Here is a 17856-nt window from a genome sequence, read left to right as displayed (position 1 = left end):
TGGGACGTGATACAGCAACGTCAAACTTTGCCGTTCGGGGAATCAGAAGCGAATACGAGCTACCTTCTCCCCTCACCCCCAGACCCCCTGGACCCCCCCCCCTCTGGCCCCCGGGGCAGTCACGCCTTCCCAGCAAGGCTTGGCCGCTGTCAAGCGCGGGTCGGCGGCCCGGGAACGCGGCGCGAGTTCGGGGTCCGGTGCTGCGGGACCGCCCGCCCACGCCCGGCAGGCGCGCAGAGCCGGAGCGCGCACGGGGCCGCACGCGCGCGGGGCCGAAGAGCGCTCCCTCCGGGATCGCGGCTGCGCAGTCGGGCCGGAGCCGGGAAAAGGGGGAGGAGGGTGGAGGAGCCGGAGTAAGGGGAGGGGGAGGAGCGGCGAAGGCGGAAGCCATGTTGGAGTTGCACCCCGAGCGAGGGGCTGCGAGCGTTCTCCTCTCCTTGTGGGTGTGACCCGGGTTCGGCGCGGCGGCGGCCGGCGGGCTGCGGGGGCGGGGACGGTTAGCCCGGGCGGCGGCGGCGGCGGCGGCGTGAGAGGAGCGGCGGCGGCGGCGGCCGCAGCGTGGAGCCGGGTGATTGTGACCGCCGGGGGAGCAGGGGGCCGGCCGCGGCTCCCACTCTCCGTGTGGCCCCCTGAGCGCCCCCCCTCCCCTGCCCGGGAGGGAGGCGGGGGGCACCCGGGGCCCGCCATGAACCCCGGCTTCGATCTGTCCCGCCGGAATCCGCAGGAGGACTTCGAGCTGATTCAGCGCATCGGCAGCGGCACCTACGGCGACGTCTACAAGGTGAGGGCGAGGGGCCGCGCGCCGCCGAGGCCGCGGGGGTCGGGACCCGCCGCGGGGAGGGCGGGGGGCGCCGCCGCCGTCTGGGCGCCCGCGTCCGCGCTGCCCCTCCGCGGGAGACGCGGGCGCCCGGGAGCTGTGGGGGAGGAGGAGGAGGAGGAGCGGGCGCCCGGGGCTCCGCTGCCTTGGAACGAACAAAGGGCCAAACGGGTAACCCCGAGACCTCGGAGCCCTTACCTGAGCGCGCCCCTTGCACGCGCGGTGCCCGGGAAGGGCTGGACGCGCGGAGAGGGTCTGGCTGTTTGTTGCATTGGGCAGGGTCAGTGCGACGAACCAGACGGCGGGGGTTTGGCGTATGTCAAACCTGTGTCCGTCAGACGGACCTGGGACGGCCCGCTGTAGGTTTGGCACTGCTGCCCACCGGGCCCGGCGGTAGGTACTACACTGGGCAGCCTCCACCCACAGCCCCCCAACCTTTCGCCTCTCAGCATCCGCGTACCATCTTCTTTTAATTTTCCGAATAATGACTTTCGTTTGGAAAAGAAATCTAGTTAGTGTAATTTTTTTTTTCCTGTTTTGGAGGAAAAGGCAACTTTGTTTTCTCCTAATCGAATTGGACTATGATGCCTCATTAAACTTGCTTTTGTCAGTGACACATAAAATTCAGCCTTTTTTTTTTTTTTTTAAGTGAATTGAGAATACTCAGTAAAGGTACTGGTTTGATGAGGTTAGAATTCAAAGTCCATTAGTAGTACAGCATTCCTGTTGTAGAGGGACCCCTTCTAAATGTGGGAGATAAATCACTCTTCCCTGGCCAGCTCGACTCTTGGCCTCGCAGAGACTGCCAAGAAGCGGATAGTGCCAAATGTGGCAGCAGTCTTGATTTAGTTGTGTATCTTCTTACTGGTGACTGAAGTGGAACTCCTCCTGTTTCACATAACATCTGAGGATGCACAGAGAAACTTAATTTTACTTTGGAAAGTTTCGTTCTAACTAAACTTTTTGCCCATGTTTAAGCAGTAGGTTTTTGCTTTTACTTGAGTGTAACACGGATGGTGACTCACAGTGCAGCCAGGATTCTGCATTAGTCTTGTTTTGTGGATGATTTGCTGTCTGTCATCATTTGTCTCCTCAGGTTTTCCCATAAGATAACACGGGTGTTTTGTGTACACCTATTAGTATAAGGTACTGGACATCTAAGCACTTGGGTTGTAGCAGGAAAAAAGGTAGACATATTCCTAAGTCTTACTTGGAGTTTATATTTTTGGGAGTGCAAGAGGAACACTAAACAACCACTTAGGTTATTTTATTGCAATTTTATTTTGTGCTGCCCAGGAGAAAAGAGGATTAGGATTAGGGTTATGAGAGCATGTAACAGGAGGACCTGATCTCCTTTTGGGAGTCAGAGGCAGTGGGGAGAGAAGATTATGCCAGATAGAGGGAGCATAATCTGTGAAGGCTGTGAGGCCCCAAAGAACAGGGGTAAGGATTTGAAAGACCTCAGTGGCTTGAGCAGCCAGAGAAAGAGAATGGCCCTGGATCATACAGGCCTTTTAGGTCTTTGAGGAGGACAGGTTTTTCTTTAGGACAATGGGGAGCCATTGTAGGGTTTTATGTAGAGGAGTAAAATTAGATTTAAAAGATCTACCTGTACTGCAGTGTAGATTGGAGGGGAAAGAACAGTTAGGCAGCCATTGCTGTAGTCCAAGTAAGAATAACCATTGCTGTGTTTTGGAATTGGTGGTGATTATGAAAGTTGAAGTGAATGGACCCAAGGAGATTAGAAGTGTTAGGGGAGTCTAGTTATATTCAGTTGAAAAGTTAAAACTTTACTAGTGTGTAAATCCTAGGTGGCAGTGTGTATAGTAAGTTCTTTCCGAGTTCTTTACAAAAATAATTGGCTGTGTATTTACTATATTTAGGAAAAACAGCTGGTAGTTAAGCCACATGATTAAAAAGTAAAAAAAATTAAGGCCTGTAATTTCCTAAGTACATCTAAGTGCTATACAGGTATAAGTTGATTACTCTTGTCATCTGTTTAAAGTAATAATAATGAGAACTAACATTTATGGAGTGCTTATTATTTGCTAGGCACTGCTCTGAGATTTTTCCATGTATTCATTTACTTATTCCTTACAGCGACTCTATGAAATAGGAGCTATTATTAACTCCATTTTGCATTTGAGGAAATTGAGGCACAAGGAAGTTGTAGTAACTTGCCACAGTTGGTAAGTGGCAAAGCCACAATTTGAACCTTACCCTTTAGAGACTGCATTCTTTTTAATTTTATTTTATTTGTTTGAGAGAGACCACGAGCAGGGGGAGGTGGAGAGGAAGAGGGATAAGCAGACTCCCTGCTGAGAGGGGAGCCCCATGTGGACTCAGTCCCAGGGCTCTGAGATCATGACCTGATGCTGAAGTCAGAGGCTTAACTGACTGAGCCACCCAGGCGCCCAGAGACTGCATTCTTAACAATAGCACTACTGCTTCTATAAAGATAGGATATGGGCATATAATGTGTGACTGAATTTCCAGGGGAGAAATTAAGGCACACCTTTAGTTCAGCATGTGAGTTGTAGTCATACTCTGTGTTAGAGTGGATCTTTAAGCAGTAGTTGGAATACCTAACTCCTGCTGTGCAGCCAGGCCTCATTGTTTTTGTAGAGTCTGCCAAATGGACATCAGATAATAGATGCTGATCCCCGCCTGCCAGCCTCTTCCCATACCAGGGGCCCAAAGCCGAGAAACTCCATGTGGTTTTGGCATCATACCCCCTGCTTGCTAAATAACCCAAAGCTTAAGCTGTTTGTATTTTTGTCTGTAATCATGAGTATAAAGATAACGGTTTTTTTGTATTTGTTCTGCTGTTTTAGATTTTTCTTATTTATACAAATTGTGTTGATTAGAGAGGAGTGCATTAGAGGGTTTGTTTTCAAAAGCCAGTATGTATAATTTGCTCCTTAATTTGTGTTTAGGTGCTAAAAATGGAATGATCAGATTAAGTAAGTAAGTTAGAGACCTAATTATTTATAGTCACTCTTAGAAGGTGGGTGTTTCAAGGGATTTTTATTTTAAAAACTGTATCCTACCCAGTGTAATAATATGTTTATTTAAGGTGACATGGTTTAGTTAAAAAGCACTGAAGTAGAATATGGAAGATCTGGAATTTATTAGCTATGTGGCCTCTCAGCTGTTTTGTTGTGAAGGTGTTATTATCATTGTATGGCCTTCTGTTTATGGTGTTAGATAAATGACTTGAGTTTTACTCAACCAGTAAGTTTTCATGTTTTCAAGGCCAAAAAATACGAGTATACATTTTCTCTGCACTATCTTAAAGTACATGGAAAATACAGTTTTTAAAAAAGTCATACTTTTAAATGTCCTGTAACTCTATGGCCTTCACCTGTGAGATGAAGTTTGTAGCCGGGATTACCTAGGGACCTAGGAGTTGACAACTAGACAGCTCAGTGGTTGGGCCTCAGGAGGCCCGTGAAGCCCTCTGAAATTAATAGGTTTAATATTGTGTGTGTGTGTTTTTCTGTGGAGATGGCCTTATAGCATTCATTACATTTACAAAAAAAAAGAATCATCTCTAGGTTTGTCATTTCAAAGAGTTCTCTTGGAGAAATTCGGTAGTTCTATACCAGATCACATAATCAACATCTATCAACATTAATAGGATTTTCACACTCATTGTGCTGGTATTTAACAGGCAGTTTTTCAGTTAGATTTGCCTTACTCCTACCCCATGTCTTGATGTTTTTTTAGGTTTATTGCTAGAGAGAAGCAGAAGATACTAAAACTGGAGATGGACTAAGGCAAGGATGTTTCAAAGACCAGTCTTATTACTGTGTATCTAAGGAAGTATCTTGTCTAGTCTCATGACTTCAGCTTGATCCCTGTGAACTACTCCCAGATGTCTCCAGCTTGTGCTTCCTCCTGAGCTCTATAAGCCCATTGTCTACCTGACCTCTTCACAGACTACATCTACTTCCACATGGGCCTTTCCTTGTATCCCACTTTTGTCCAAAGCTCCAGTTGTTGATAGTTTGCTAAGACTTGGGGCCTTGGAATCATCTTTTATTTTGGACAGGGCTTCGTAGGCATTTCAAAATGTGGTGGGGGATGCTCCAGGGAAAGCATTACTAGGAGTATACTGAAGATTGAGAAGTCATACGGTAAAGAAACCTGTTAAGTGTTGCTTAATCCAGCAAACTCCTAACTACTTGACCGTGGGATTCTTTTTCTTTGTAATACATAGTGCTTGTCCTTAGAATTAGTGTCTTGTAGAGAACATGCTTTGGAAATGTTGATACTGATTTTATCTGTGTGTGTTTGGAAGCCATTCCCCATGAAGCAGAGGCTGCAATGTTGCTAAGCTCCAGAGCCATTCACATGGTAGTTTATGTAAACAGAGTCTCTATGAAAGCTGACAGGAAAAAAATGGAAGATTGGGCAGTGAAATCAGGAAATTAATTTGTTCAAGCATTTAGTGAATTGTGTTGGCTTATTTGTAGTTCTGTATCTTTCAAGGTGTTCTGATTAGTATCATCAAAGACTAATTCTTCATTATAGTCGGTGTGTATAAGACTGGAATATTGAGTTCTGAAACCTGACTTCTGTTGAGGAACATGAATACCTTAAGCATTTAGAAAAGAATAGCTGAAGGAAAATAAAGCATGATTGTCTGGGATTATGCTTATTTTTTACTTTCATGGAGGACAAAGTCTAGAGGGACCTGAGGAAATGGTCCTAAACTTCAGAAAGCTTGTTTAAGTATTTAAGGTAAATTAAGGTAGAATTTTCCAGCGTCAGTATTTATTCGGGATGGAAAGAGACAGTGGAACAGACTGTGGGATCATTTCTCTTGAGAGCTTTCAAAAAACAATAGAACAGGTTATCTGACTTTGATATGGATCTGATCCCCTAAAGGAAGTGCTTACCTCCAAGATTTGATATATATATGTATTTCTTGTGAAAGAACATCTAATACGTTATTTTGCATGGAGAGTGATAGTTGCTAGTTCTCTCTTGAGAGTACATTGAATAACCATCCTACATTGAAGAGCTATAATATGAAAGGAAATGTGTTAGGGACTATGAGTGGAGGAGCAAAAATGACAAGACTTGGTGCTTGGTATTTATAGGGACATAAAATGTGTACCTACTTTTAGTTATCATAGTTAGATCAAAACCTTGTTGATATTTTCTTTTCTAGCATATTAACACTCTACTGGCTGAGAGATTGTCTAGACACTCCATAATCTGGACAACCGACCTCTCTGTAGCTTAGCAAAGTGGTTTAAGAGTTGGGCTCTGGAGTCAGACTGCCTGGTTTCACCACCATTAGCCAATTACTTTAATCCTTTTCTCTGTGCCTTAGTTTACTCAGCTGTAAAGAAGAAATGCTTAGAATAGTATTTAGGACTGTGCCTGACACACAATACTCTGTAATCATTAATTGCTCTGGTATCACTTATTATTATATATTTCTCCTGCTACTGTCTTAACATACCTTGCTTCTCATGCTCCTGCCTCAGGGTTTTTGTACTTGGTGTTCTGCCCTCCCCCAATAGCTGTATGGTTTGCTTCTTCTTTTCCCTTGGGTCCCAGCTCAAGTGTCACCTTTAAATATGTTTGTTCCTTACCACCCTATAGGAAACAGCACCCTACTCTCACTTTCCATCTTTAGCAGGGATGGATCCAGATTTTGATAGGTTTGGGGGGTCCTCATTAAGTAAACAAATAAATTAGAGTAAAAAATTTGGTATGAAAGTTAATATTTATTTAGAATGAGAAAAGATGTCCCAACAAGATGCTGTAACCTTAGAGTCAGGTCCTTTTCTTCTGAGGTTTCTTTAGGCGTTTACTCAGAAATGCACTCATGAGATGCTCACTGTTAGCACACTGGCTGCCACTGGTCACCTTCTGTGGCATTCTGCATGTCCCAGTAATTCTGAAGCACTCATGGGCCCGTGTGAGTGGGGGAGGCTGAACTTTGAGTTCTGTTAGCTTTATAGAAAGTTTACCTCTGCTCTTTACCTAATTTTCATTTTTATTATGACATCTGTCACCTTATATTTAGTTGTGTATTACCTTTCTCTTCCCACTATAGTGTAAATCCAGGAAGCTGGTGGTTTTGTTTTGTTCACTGCTGTGTTCTAGAGCCTAGAAGAGTACCTGGCACATATTAGATTCTCGGTTCATATTTGTGGAATGAATGAATGAACTGACTTGAAGGGGACAAACCATATGCAACATGAGTTTAGAGAAAGGAGATCATTGTTTTCTGGTTGGGAGAAATCATAGCAGGTTTTACAGAAAAGATGATGTATTGGGCTTGACCCAGAGTTCTGGCAGTAGTGGGTACAGAATGAATTAAGCGCTGTGGATTATTATTAGGCCTAAACTAAATCGGTAGGCTTAATGTATCTTTTGCATATTAAGTGATGGTCATACCTGTTTTGTGCATATGAAGATATTGTCATTTTAAACTAAAGACCTTTAGTGACTAGTGAATATATGTAGCTGTTACATACTGGTTTTATTTTGTTTTTTTGTGTTTTGTTTCTAACAGAATTGGGCTTTTAGGAAAGGATTTTGTTCAGTACCAAAAGGCCCTATATTCAAGAGATGAGAACATGTTTGTTTTCTGCTTTAGCTTTGTTTTTTAGTCTTTTTTGTTCTGGAAGATGCCATATTTCAGAATTCCAGGCTGCCTTGACCTGAGATTATAGGTTTGGATTCCTAGTGTAACAATGTGTTTTTTACCTTAGTCCTTAAACGCTGTGGAAGAATTTTAGATTTGACTATGAATTTTAGTCATGTTCAAATAACATATTTATTTTGTTTGATTAAAGTCTTGTTAGAAGGTTGAGATGGTCATCCCCCCTCTCCTGGTGAAAGAATCTTCCTACATGGCCTGTAGACTAAAGTACAGACTTGTAAGCCTAAAATTCAAGGAATTGTCCTTTTTGCCCCCCTGGCCCTTAAGAATGAGTTAAGTTTAGGTAGCTGGGAGGGGACAGAAAGAGAGAGAAAGTAGGCAGAGAAGGGAATGGGGATGTTGGTATTCCCAGGTATGTGTAACTACAGGGGTGGATAAAGGCTTGGGAGAACACAGAAGGCTTGTGTTGGGGAGCATGGAGAAACAAGATTTGCTAGATAAGGTAGGGCCAGTTTATAAACTTGGAAGCTAGATAAAGTCATTTAGATATGAAGTGGTAGGATGTTGGGAGCTTTAAAGGTTTCTGTACAAGGAGTAATGCTGAAAGTGCTCAGGATTATTCTGACAGTCATGATGAGAATGGATCAGAGAGGAAAGATGGAAATAACCTGCTAAGTAGAATCTGTGATTCTCAAATTTTTGGTTTCAGAGGCCCTTTATGCCATTGAGAACTCCAAGATTGTGTATGCTAGTTATATCTATTGCTATTGACTCTATTAGCAGTAACACCTGAGAAGTTTAATACTTGGTTAAATAGAAGACAGATTCTCAATTCTACTTCTTTTTTAAGATTTTATTTATTTGTCAGGGGGAGAGAGAGAGAGCGCACGTGCCCATGAGCACAAGCAGGGGGAGCGGCAGGTAGAGGGAGAAGCAGGGTCCCGGCTGAGCAAGGACCCCCACGCGGGACTTGATCCTAGGACCCTGGGATCATGACCTGAGCCGAAGGCAGACTCTTAACTGACTGAGCCACTCAGGTGCCCCATCATTAGTTCATTTTCAATAAAATGTCAGCATGAATAACCAGTTTCCCAGTTCTTTCAAATAAAAATGGTGTTCTGTGGAAAAAGTGGCTAGTTCAGTTTGCAACTCAAAATCACACATGCTGTTCTCTGAGCCAACCATTGTGCTTTGGTATGCAATGGAAGTGTTTTATGTATTTCATCAAATAGAATATCAAAATGACTTGTATTAAGGGTTAGGAGTTAATAAAATTAATATTATGTTTATGCTTCAGGAAGGACATTCTTCAGTGAAACTGGCTTTTTTTTTTTTTTTCCTTTTGAGTGCACGGCAGTGAAGAATACAGTGATTGGTGGTACATTGTGTGCCACTTCTTTGATTGGTGCCAAGTCACCAGCAGTTTTATCACCATTGCTTTTGCTCTGTTGTGCAAATGTCAACACAGTAAAAGGGGGCAAATAATGTTTTCATATTGTTATGAAAATCATTTTGACCTTTCAAACCCTCAAGAAAGAATTCTAGGGGCTCTCAAGGATTCATAGAATTGTGCTAGAGTATGTGGAGTAAGCGAAGGGTGAGGTAAGTGATGATGGAGCAAACAAAGTGAAAAGTAGTAGAGAATGGAAAGGAAGGAATTGATGAGAAGCATCTTGGAGAAACATTTGATGGGGCTTTGTGAAGAAATATGAGGATGGAGAAAGATGATTTGAAAAGGACTTCAAAATTTTAAGCCAGACTGAGGAGCACATAAAATATTGGTTCAAATAAATTAGTAGTGGGAGAATGATGTCAGTTACAAAGACAGTAAAGTTGAGAGGGAGGAGCTATGGTGGAAGTTAGGATATTAGAGAATAAAGAGATACCTGTGAGATTTCGTTTCATTATTTTCTTGCAGTAATTTCTCTAAAGAAACACTAATAGTGACTTTTCCATTTTCTATGGAGTGTAACGATTCTTTAGCAGTGTCTTTAGGACTAATGGAAATTGATAAGGGTCAGTACCTTTCTCCTAGCTCTTACTGACGGATTACTAGAAGATCTGCAAAGATGTCTTCCTGTCGAACAGTGCTACAGATCTGGAGGGTAATTGATGTAAGAATTAGTGAGTGGAACAGTAGAATATGGGCTAGATATTTTTATTGTGGCATACATTTTTTAAAAGATGTATTTATTTTTTAGAGAGAGCACACAGCAGGGAGGGGCAGAGGGAGAGGAAGAGAGTGTCTCAAACAGACTATTTGGATGGTATTCAGTACATTTTCTTATATTTCCCCCTCTTTCTCCATCCGACCAAGAGTCGGATGCTAAACTGAATGCACCACCCAGGCTCCCCTATCGTGACATACATTTTTAAAATCTTCTTGTTTTGTTCTTATTATGACATATATATTATGTGTACATGCATGTTTTTAAATAATAACAATTAATAATTAAAAAATAATGATCTAATTCCCAAGAGGTAAGTACTGAGTATTTTGATGTATTTTTTTCTGTTTTTTTATAGACAAATAAAAGCTTGTATGCTGTTATATATTTCTGAGATAAAATTACAGTTTACTTACAGTGAAATGTATAGATCTTGTTTCAGTTAGAAGAGTTTTGACATACATAAAACTGTGTAACCCACACCCTTATTAAGATAGACCATTTCCTTAACCTCAGAGAGTTCCCTCATGCCCCTTCCCAGTCAGTCTCACACCCCTCTCCCCCATAGCAATCACTGTTCTGATTTGTCACTGTAAAAGCTCTTTTAGAACTTCATGTAAATGAATTACAAATGAATTGCCTTAGCACCTTTGACGATACATGTATGGGGATATTCTGGACTCTGTTTTGTTCTGTTGAGCCGTGTGGCTGTACTTCTACCAATGCATCACTGTCTTGCTTTATGGATAAGTCTTGGATTCAGGTAGTGAGTCTTCCAACTCTGTTCTATTTTTTCAAAATTGTTCCATTTATTTTAAGTCCTTTGTTTTTTTTATATGAATTTTAGTTTTATTTTTTTTAAAGATTTTTATTTATTTGAGAGAGAGAGCACAAGAGCGGGGCAGGTCCAGGGGAGAAGCAGACTCCCTGTTGAGCAGGGAGCCCAATGCAGGACTCGATCCCGGGACTCTGGGATCGTGACCTGAGCCGAAGGCAGTCACTTAACCAACTGAGCCACCCAGGCACCCTCCATATGAGTTTTAGAATCACTTTTCAGATTATATAAAAACGTCTGCTGGGATTTTGAATGTTTTAACTTTTTATTTTGAAATAATTGTAAACTCATAGGAAGTTGCAAAAAGCGTGCAAAGAGGTCTCCTATATACCAAACATCCAGCTTCCCCCAATAGTGACATCTTTATATATGACTGTAGTGCATTATCAAAACCAGGAGCTTGATTGCCACAGTGCAGTTAACTAGACCTTAGATTTCACCACTTTTTCATGCTCTCTCTCTCTCTTTTTTTTTGTCTTTGTGCATAATTTTGTGACATTTTATCATGTAGATAGCCTGCTGGGTTTTACTGGGATTACGTAGGATTTGCAGCTCAATTTGTGGAAATTTGAGATCTTAACAGCATTGAGTCTTCTGATATATGAATATATTATTTCTCTCCATTTATTTAGATCTTCTTTATCTTATCAATGTTTTGTTTTTCTTTCAACTTCTAAATTTTATCCTTAGCCTTTTCTTCTAATATTGTAGTAAAAGATAGTTATTATGTAATACTTCTTCAAGATGGTGCAGTAATCAAAATGTGGGGCACATTTTCAGTTTTTATTAAAATCTTCTCCATATTAGTGATGTCTGACTTCCTTTCACTTGACTTTGTACATTTTAGCTCTGAGCATGTGGACTCCTTTTAAAATTGGCAAACATGAAAAGAAAAGAAAATGGGAAATGACTTTAAAATCTGTTCACTTTAGCTTTCTTATCTAAAGATGAAAACAAAGTCTTTAAAAACCTGAGATATTTTTATATATGAGATATGTGTTTATGTGTGCATATTTTGCAGATTTCATATTTTTTGAACTTATTGAAGAAAAATAACTTAAAATTTGCTTCATCCTTAAGTGAATAATCAACACTGTGCCAGATTGTTTAGGAGATCTTAAAAAATTTCTTTCTGATTTTGAGGAGTTTATGCTCAGATTGAAGAAACAAAATATGCCTAAATGGAACATTTAAGGAACATTTCTAAGGCAGGATTTTAACAATTAAAAAAACAATGACATATTATAAATTCTATAGAAATTCAATTTAAGGGTAAGATCAGCTGGGGTTAGTCTGGTAAAGACTTCCTGGAAGAGCATATCTTGACCTAGGACTTAATGAAATATCGGGTTTGCATTTGTAAAGAACTGTGGAGGAAACAATTCCAAAAGAGAATTTTATATTTACAAAATATGGGTAAAGATACTGCTGTGGGGGGGGCGCCTGGGTGGCTCAGCTGGTTGATTTCAGCTTGGGTCATGGTCTCAGGGTTGTGGGATTGAGACCCGCATCAGGCTCCACACTCAGCGTGGAGTCTGCTTAAGATTCTCTTTCCCCTGTCCTTCCCCCTGCATGAGCTCACACTCTCTCTCTCTCTCAAATAAACAAACAAATAAATGAAATCTCAAAAAAAAAAAAAAAATACTGCTGTGGGACCAAAGTGGGCAGAGGTTACAGACAGCCATTCTGACAAAGAAAGGGTCCATATTAGGAAATGTGATGGATAATGTTTCAGATACCTAAGATACAGACAAATGAATGCCAACTGAAGAATATGAACTCATTTGATTTATAGTATAAAATTTTCCAAATTCATTAGGGCCAATCTTCTCTTTCTAACCTGCTTAAGTCACTCTTTGGATGGTATTCAGTGCATTTTCTTATATTTCCCCCTCTTTCTCCTCTATTGAGTTAAAAGTTATACATTTTATTTTTACACTTTTGGTGGTTACCTTAAAATTTGAACATGCATAATAAGGTTAATCAATATCTCCGTTTTCGGGTTGCCTGAGTGGCTCAGTTGGCTAAGTGTCTGCCTTCAGCTCAGGTCATGATTCCAGGCTCCTGGGATCAAGTTCCACACCCTGCTCCTTGCTCAGCAAGGACCATGCTTCTCCCTCTCCCACTCCCCCTGCTTGTGTTCCCTCTTTCGCTGTGTCTCTGTCAAATAAATAAAAAAATAAAATCTTAAAAGAAAAAGAATAATTAAAAAAATCTGTTTTCTTTCTGGTAAGTACATGGACTTTAGAATGCCTAATTCAATTGTCTCCTTCCTTTTAGTGTTGTCTCTTATTTTGGTTTACATTGTTTTATATCTCCTTGATTAGTGTTTATTAACATTATTTTATACAGATAGTTCTCCTTTACATTTACCCATATGTGTTTTCAATTTCATTGCTTACCATTGTGTCTAGGCATTGTACTCCTGCATTCTGGGATCAGTATTTCTCCTAGTGAGCATTATTTGGAAGGGTTCTTTTTTTCTTTCTGTCTTTCTTTTTTTATCTTCTTTCTCTGTTTCTTTCTCTTTCAAGTGAGGGACTATGCAAGGTGAACTCAATCTTTTTTTTTTCCTCTCGAAAATGTCATTATTGTGTCTTTACTTTCAAATCATAATTTCGCGTGGTATAGAACTCTCAAGTTGACAGTTACTTTCTCTCAGAACTTTGTTTATTTATTTATTTGACAGAGAGACACAGAGAGAGAGGGAAAACAAGCATGGGGGAGTGGGAGAGGGAGAAGCAGGCTTCCCGTGGAGCAGGGAGCCCAATGTGGGGCTCGATTCCAGGACCCTCAGATCATGACCTGAGCTGAAGGCAGACACTTAATGACTGAGCTACCAGGCGCCCCTCTCTCAGAACTTTGAAGGTACTCTGGTTGTCTTCTGGTTATCTGTTGCTAAGAGGTCTGTTGTCATAAAATAAAATGATAAAAAAAAAGAAGTCTGTTACCAATTGTTTCTTGTAGCTAATCTATTTTTTCCTCTCTGATTGACTTTTTAAAAAAGCATACAATAGGAGAGAGATAGGATATTTATTTATTTCACCATGTCCCATAATGTCATGATTTTTCCAACTCTTTATTCTGTGTCTTGTATTATGGTTTATATATTTAGTATCTTAATTTGTGTCTGTGTATAATCTCTTGTTGCTTTTAAAAAATCCTTTTTTGGGGGGGAAATAATTTGAACTCATAGGAAAATTGTAAGAATAATACGAAGAACTCTTTTACACCCTTACCCACATTTACCAGTGGTTAACACTTTGCCACATATGCTTTATCACATTTTCTCTCTCTCTCTGTACATATTATTTTTTTAATCTGAACCATTTGGGAGTAGGTTGCAGACATCATGCTCCTTTACCCATAAACATTCAATGTATATTTCTCAAAATAAATATATTCACTTAAATAAAACCACAGTACAGTTATCAAAATCAGAAAATTTTAATATTAATACAATACTGTTAATCTGATTTATAGGTCTTATTTAGATTTCTACCAATGGTCCTAATGATATCCACAATAGCATTTTCCTCCTAGTCCAGAAACCAATCCAAGATCATACATCACTTTTAGTTTCTAAGACTTTTCAGTCTCCTTTTAATCTGGAATAGTTTTTCAGCCTTTCTTTGTCTTTCTAGACACTGGCACTTTTTAGGAGTACACATCATTTATTTTGTTGACTGTCCTTCATTTTTGGTATATCTGGTGTTTCTTTTGTTCAAATTCAGGTTATGCATTTTTGGCAGAAATGTATGTAAGTGATATGTCCTCTCAATATCAGGAGGCATGTGATGCTCACTTGTTCCATTATTAATATTAGTTTTGATCACTTGGTTACATGGATCTGCCAGGTTTCTTCAGTATAAAGTTATTTTTTCCTTTTGTAGTTAATAAATAATTTGTGGGGAGATTTTAAGACTGTATAGTATCTCCTTCCTCATCTAACTTGCACCATTAATTTTAATGTCCATTGATGAGTCATACTTGAGTTAATACTGTTATGGTGTGAAATAATGCTTTTCTAATTCCATTAATTTCTTCTGCATTTATTAGTTGACATTCTATTGTGATGAAGAGCTTTTACTTTATTTTTGGACTTATGGATTTTTATTTTTTTCATTGGGTTCTAATTCATCACTGTAATTTATTTTGATGTTCAAACTCTTTCAGATTTGGTCATTTGGATTCTGTCTTAGTTCAGGCTGTCAAAACAAAATATCATAGACTGGGTGGCTTAAGCAACAAAATTTATTTTCTTATAGTTCTGGAGACTGGAAGTCTTAAGACCAGGATGTGCCAGCACAGTTGGTTTCTGGTGAGAAATTCCTAATTTACAGATGGCCACCTTCTCACTATGCTGACAAGGCAGAGAATGACAGAAGCTCTCTGGGCACTAATCTCAGCATGAGGGTCCCCACCCTCATGGCCTCATCTAAACCTAACTATATGCCAAAGCCCCATGTCCAAACACCATCACTTTGGAGGTTAGGACTTCAACGTACAATTTGGTGTGTGGGGTGGAGCACACTTCAGTTTTTTGTTTTGTTTTGGAGCCCAACGTGGGGCCTGAACTCAAGAGCTTAAGATCAAAACCTGAGTTGAGATCAGGAGTTGGATGCTTAACCAACTGAGTCACCCCTGCGCCCCTTTTGTTTTTTAAATTTTAATAGTTCTATTTTTAGAAGCTCTTTTATTATTTTTCAGGTCTGTGTATTTATTTTACATGGTTTCTTGTTCTTAGAGTTTTGATTCCTTTTTCTACCTTTGATTATTTTAACATACTTAACATACTCTTTCAAATTACCATTCTCTCTTCTCAGATTTTGAGGATTTTTAATCTTGCTGTTTGTTGTTGTGTTTGCTGACTCATGGTAGATTTTTATTTTAATTCTGAATTCATCAAGTTTTTTCTGTAAGAATTTTTTGTAGCTCAAATTGTGAGGGTGTCTTTCCAAAAACAGTTTTGAGTTTGCTTCTTCCAGGAACCTCATGAGTCTCTTTGGTCTGAGACTGATCTTCATGTTAATTTCTCTGTTTGGAATTCCCCACACCTTATGGATAATGCACATTTGAACCCCAAACCCAAATGAGCAGCTGGGCTCTTGGTTTTTAATTCTTAAGGGACTTTTTTCTTTCTTCCTATTCAGAGCCCAAGCAGAGACAGACTTTGTTGTTATCCTCCTCCTGTGCTTGTGGGTCACTTTTTTTGTTTGTTTTTATTTTTACTTTACTGAGGGCACAGTCCTTTCCAGGGCCCTAGTTTTATCCAGGGGTCTCTGTTCCAGTATATTGTTTTGAGTTGTACCAAGATCTGTTCACCTATCCTTAAATAATTTTAAAATCTCAAACATTTAGTTTGCAAAGGCCAATTTCTCCCCTTCCCCATCCCTTCTATTTTTATCTTTGTGCCCCTGTTGGTGGAAGCCTCAACCCTGCTTTTCCATTTCCCTTCACTTATGGTACCCAGGGTTTTACTTCTATTTTTTGTGGACTCAGCTGTTTTTAGGTTTACAGAAAAATTGAGCAAAAAGTACAGAGTTCCTGGGGTGCCTGAGTGGCTCAGTCACTTAAGCATCCCATTGTTGGTTTCAGCTCAGGTCATGATCTCAGGGCTGTGAGATCGGGCCCTGCATTGGGCTCCATGCTGGGTGTGGAGCCTGCTTGGTATTCTCTCTCTCCCTCTGCCCCTCCTCCCTCTCTAAAAAAAAGTACAGAGTTCCTGTATACCCCTATTAATATCTTGCATTAGTGCAATACATTTGTTAAAATTAACAAAATAGTATTGATCCGTTATTATTAACTAAAGTCTATTACATTTATGGCCTTAAGTTTACACTAGGGCTCACTCTTGGTATTGTATATGCTATGGGCTTGGGCAAATGTATTAGACATATATCCATCATGGTATTTTATAGAGTATTTTCACTGCTTTGAAAATTACCTGAGTCTACCTCTGCCTCTACCCCCCCAGCCCACCCCTGGCAACCACTGATCTTTTAACTGTCTCTATAGTTTTACCTTTTCCAGAATGCCATATAATTAGGTCATAGGTATGTAGACTTTTTTTTTTTTTAATTTTATTCATTTATTTGAGAGACAGAGATAGAGTGAGAGAGAGCACAAGTGAAGAGCAGAGGGAGAAGGAAAAGCAGGCTCCCTGCTGAGCAAGGAGCCTGACACTGGGCTCCATCCCAGGGCCCCAAGACCATGACCTGATCCGAAGGCAGATGCTTAACCGACAGAGTCACCCAGATGCCCCACTATGTAGACTTTTCACACTGCCTTCTTTCACTTAGCAATATGCATTTAAGGTTCCTTCAAGTCTTTTTGTGGCTTGATATAGCTCATTTGTTTTTTTTATCACTGAATAATATCCCTCTGTATGATTGTACCATAGTTTACATATCCATTCACCTATTGATTGACATCTTGGTTGCTTCCAGGTTTTAGCAGCTATGAATGAAGCTGCTATAAACATCTTTGTGCAGGTTTTTGTGTGGACATAAGTTTTCAACTCATTTGGGTAAATATCAGGGAGTGCAATTGCTGGATTGTGTGGTAAGACTGCTTAGCTTTGTAAGAAACTGCCCAACTATCTTCCAGAGTGCCTGCACCATTTTTGCATTCCCAGCAGCAGCAAATCCTGTTCCTGCTGCTCCACATCCTTGCTAGCGTTTGATGTTGTCAGTGTTTTGGGTTTTGGCCATTCTAATGGGTGTGTTGTATCATTGTTGTTTTAATTTACAGTTCCCTAGTGACCTCTGATGTTGAGCATCTTGTCATAGGCTTATTTTCCATCTGTATATCTTTTTTAATGAGGCGTCTGTTCAGATCTTTTGTCTTTTCAAAATTGGATTGGTTGTCTTATTGTTGAGTTTTAAGAGTTCTTTGTATATTTTAGGGATGTCTGGGTGGCTCAGTCAGTTAAGCATCTGCCTTCGGCTCAGGTCATGATCCCAGGGTCCTGGGATCGAGTCCTACATTGGGCTCCTTGCTCAGTGGAGAGCCTGCTTCTCCTTCTGTCTGCCGCTCCCCCTGCTTGTGCGTGCCCTCTCACTCTGTCTCTGACAAATACATAAATAAAATCTTAAAAAAAAAAAAAAGTTCTTTGTATATTTTGGATATAGGTCCTTTATTAGCTATGTGTTTTGCAAATATTTTCTCCCAATCTATGGCTTGTCTTTTCATTCTCTTTATAGTGTCTTTAGCAGAACAGAAGTTTTTTAATTTAGCAAAGTCCAGCTTATCAGATTTTTTGTTGTTGTTGATCATGCCTTTGGTGTTATATCTAAAAACTCACTTCCAAATCCAAACCAAAGTCACCTAGATTTTCAGTTATATTCTAGAACTTTTATAGTTTTGCATTTTACATGTAGGTCTTGATCCATTTGAGTTAATTTTG

General features: G+C 40.3%; 1 protein-coding gene across 5 annotated transcripts in view; it reads left to right on the top strand.

The window, feature by feature from the left end:
• Window positions 1–340: 340 nt before the first annotated feature.
• MAP4K3 (mitogen-activated protein kinase kinase kinase kinase 3) overlaps window positions 341–17856 on the top strand; it is a 181095-nt gene continuing 163579 nt past the window's right edge. For 2 of the 5 annotated variants that reach the window (XM_078056218.1, XM_078056216.1), the window contains exon 1: window positions 342–781. In XM_078056218.1, the coding sequence (XP_077912344.1) occupies window positions 686–781 (96 nt within the window). In that variant the 5' untranslated portion in view covers window positions 342–685. Of the gene's footprint in view, window positions 782–17856 lie in introns of all 5 variants that reach the window. The other 3 variants (XM_078056219.1, XM_078056217.1, XR_013441660.1) reach the window with 2 other exon arrangements.

This window comes from Halichoerus grypus, chromosome 10 (genome assembly GCF_964656455.1).
Source record: "Halichoerus grypus chromosome 10, mHalGry1.hap1.1, whole genome shotgun sequence".
Lineage (NCBI taxonomy): Eukaryota > Metazoa > Chordata > Mammalia > Carnivora > Phocidae > Halichoerus > Halichoerus grypus.
The sequence above is the reverse complement of the archived record's forward strand: the minus strand, read 5'-3'. Positions and strand labels throughout refer to the sequence as shown.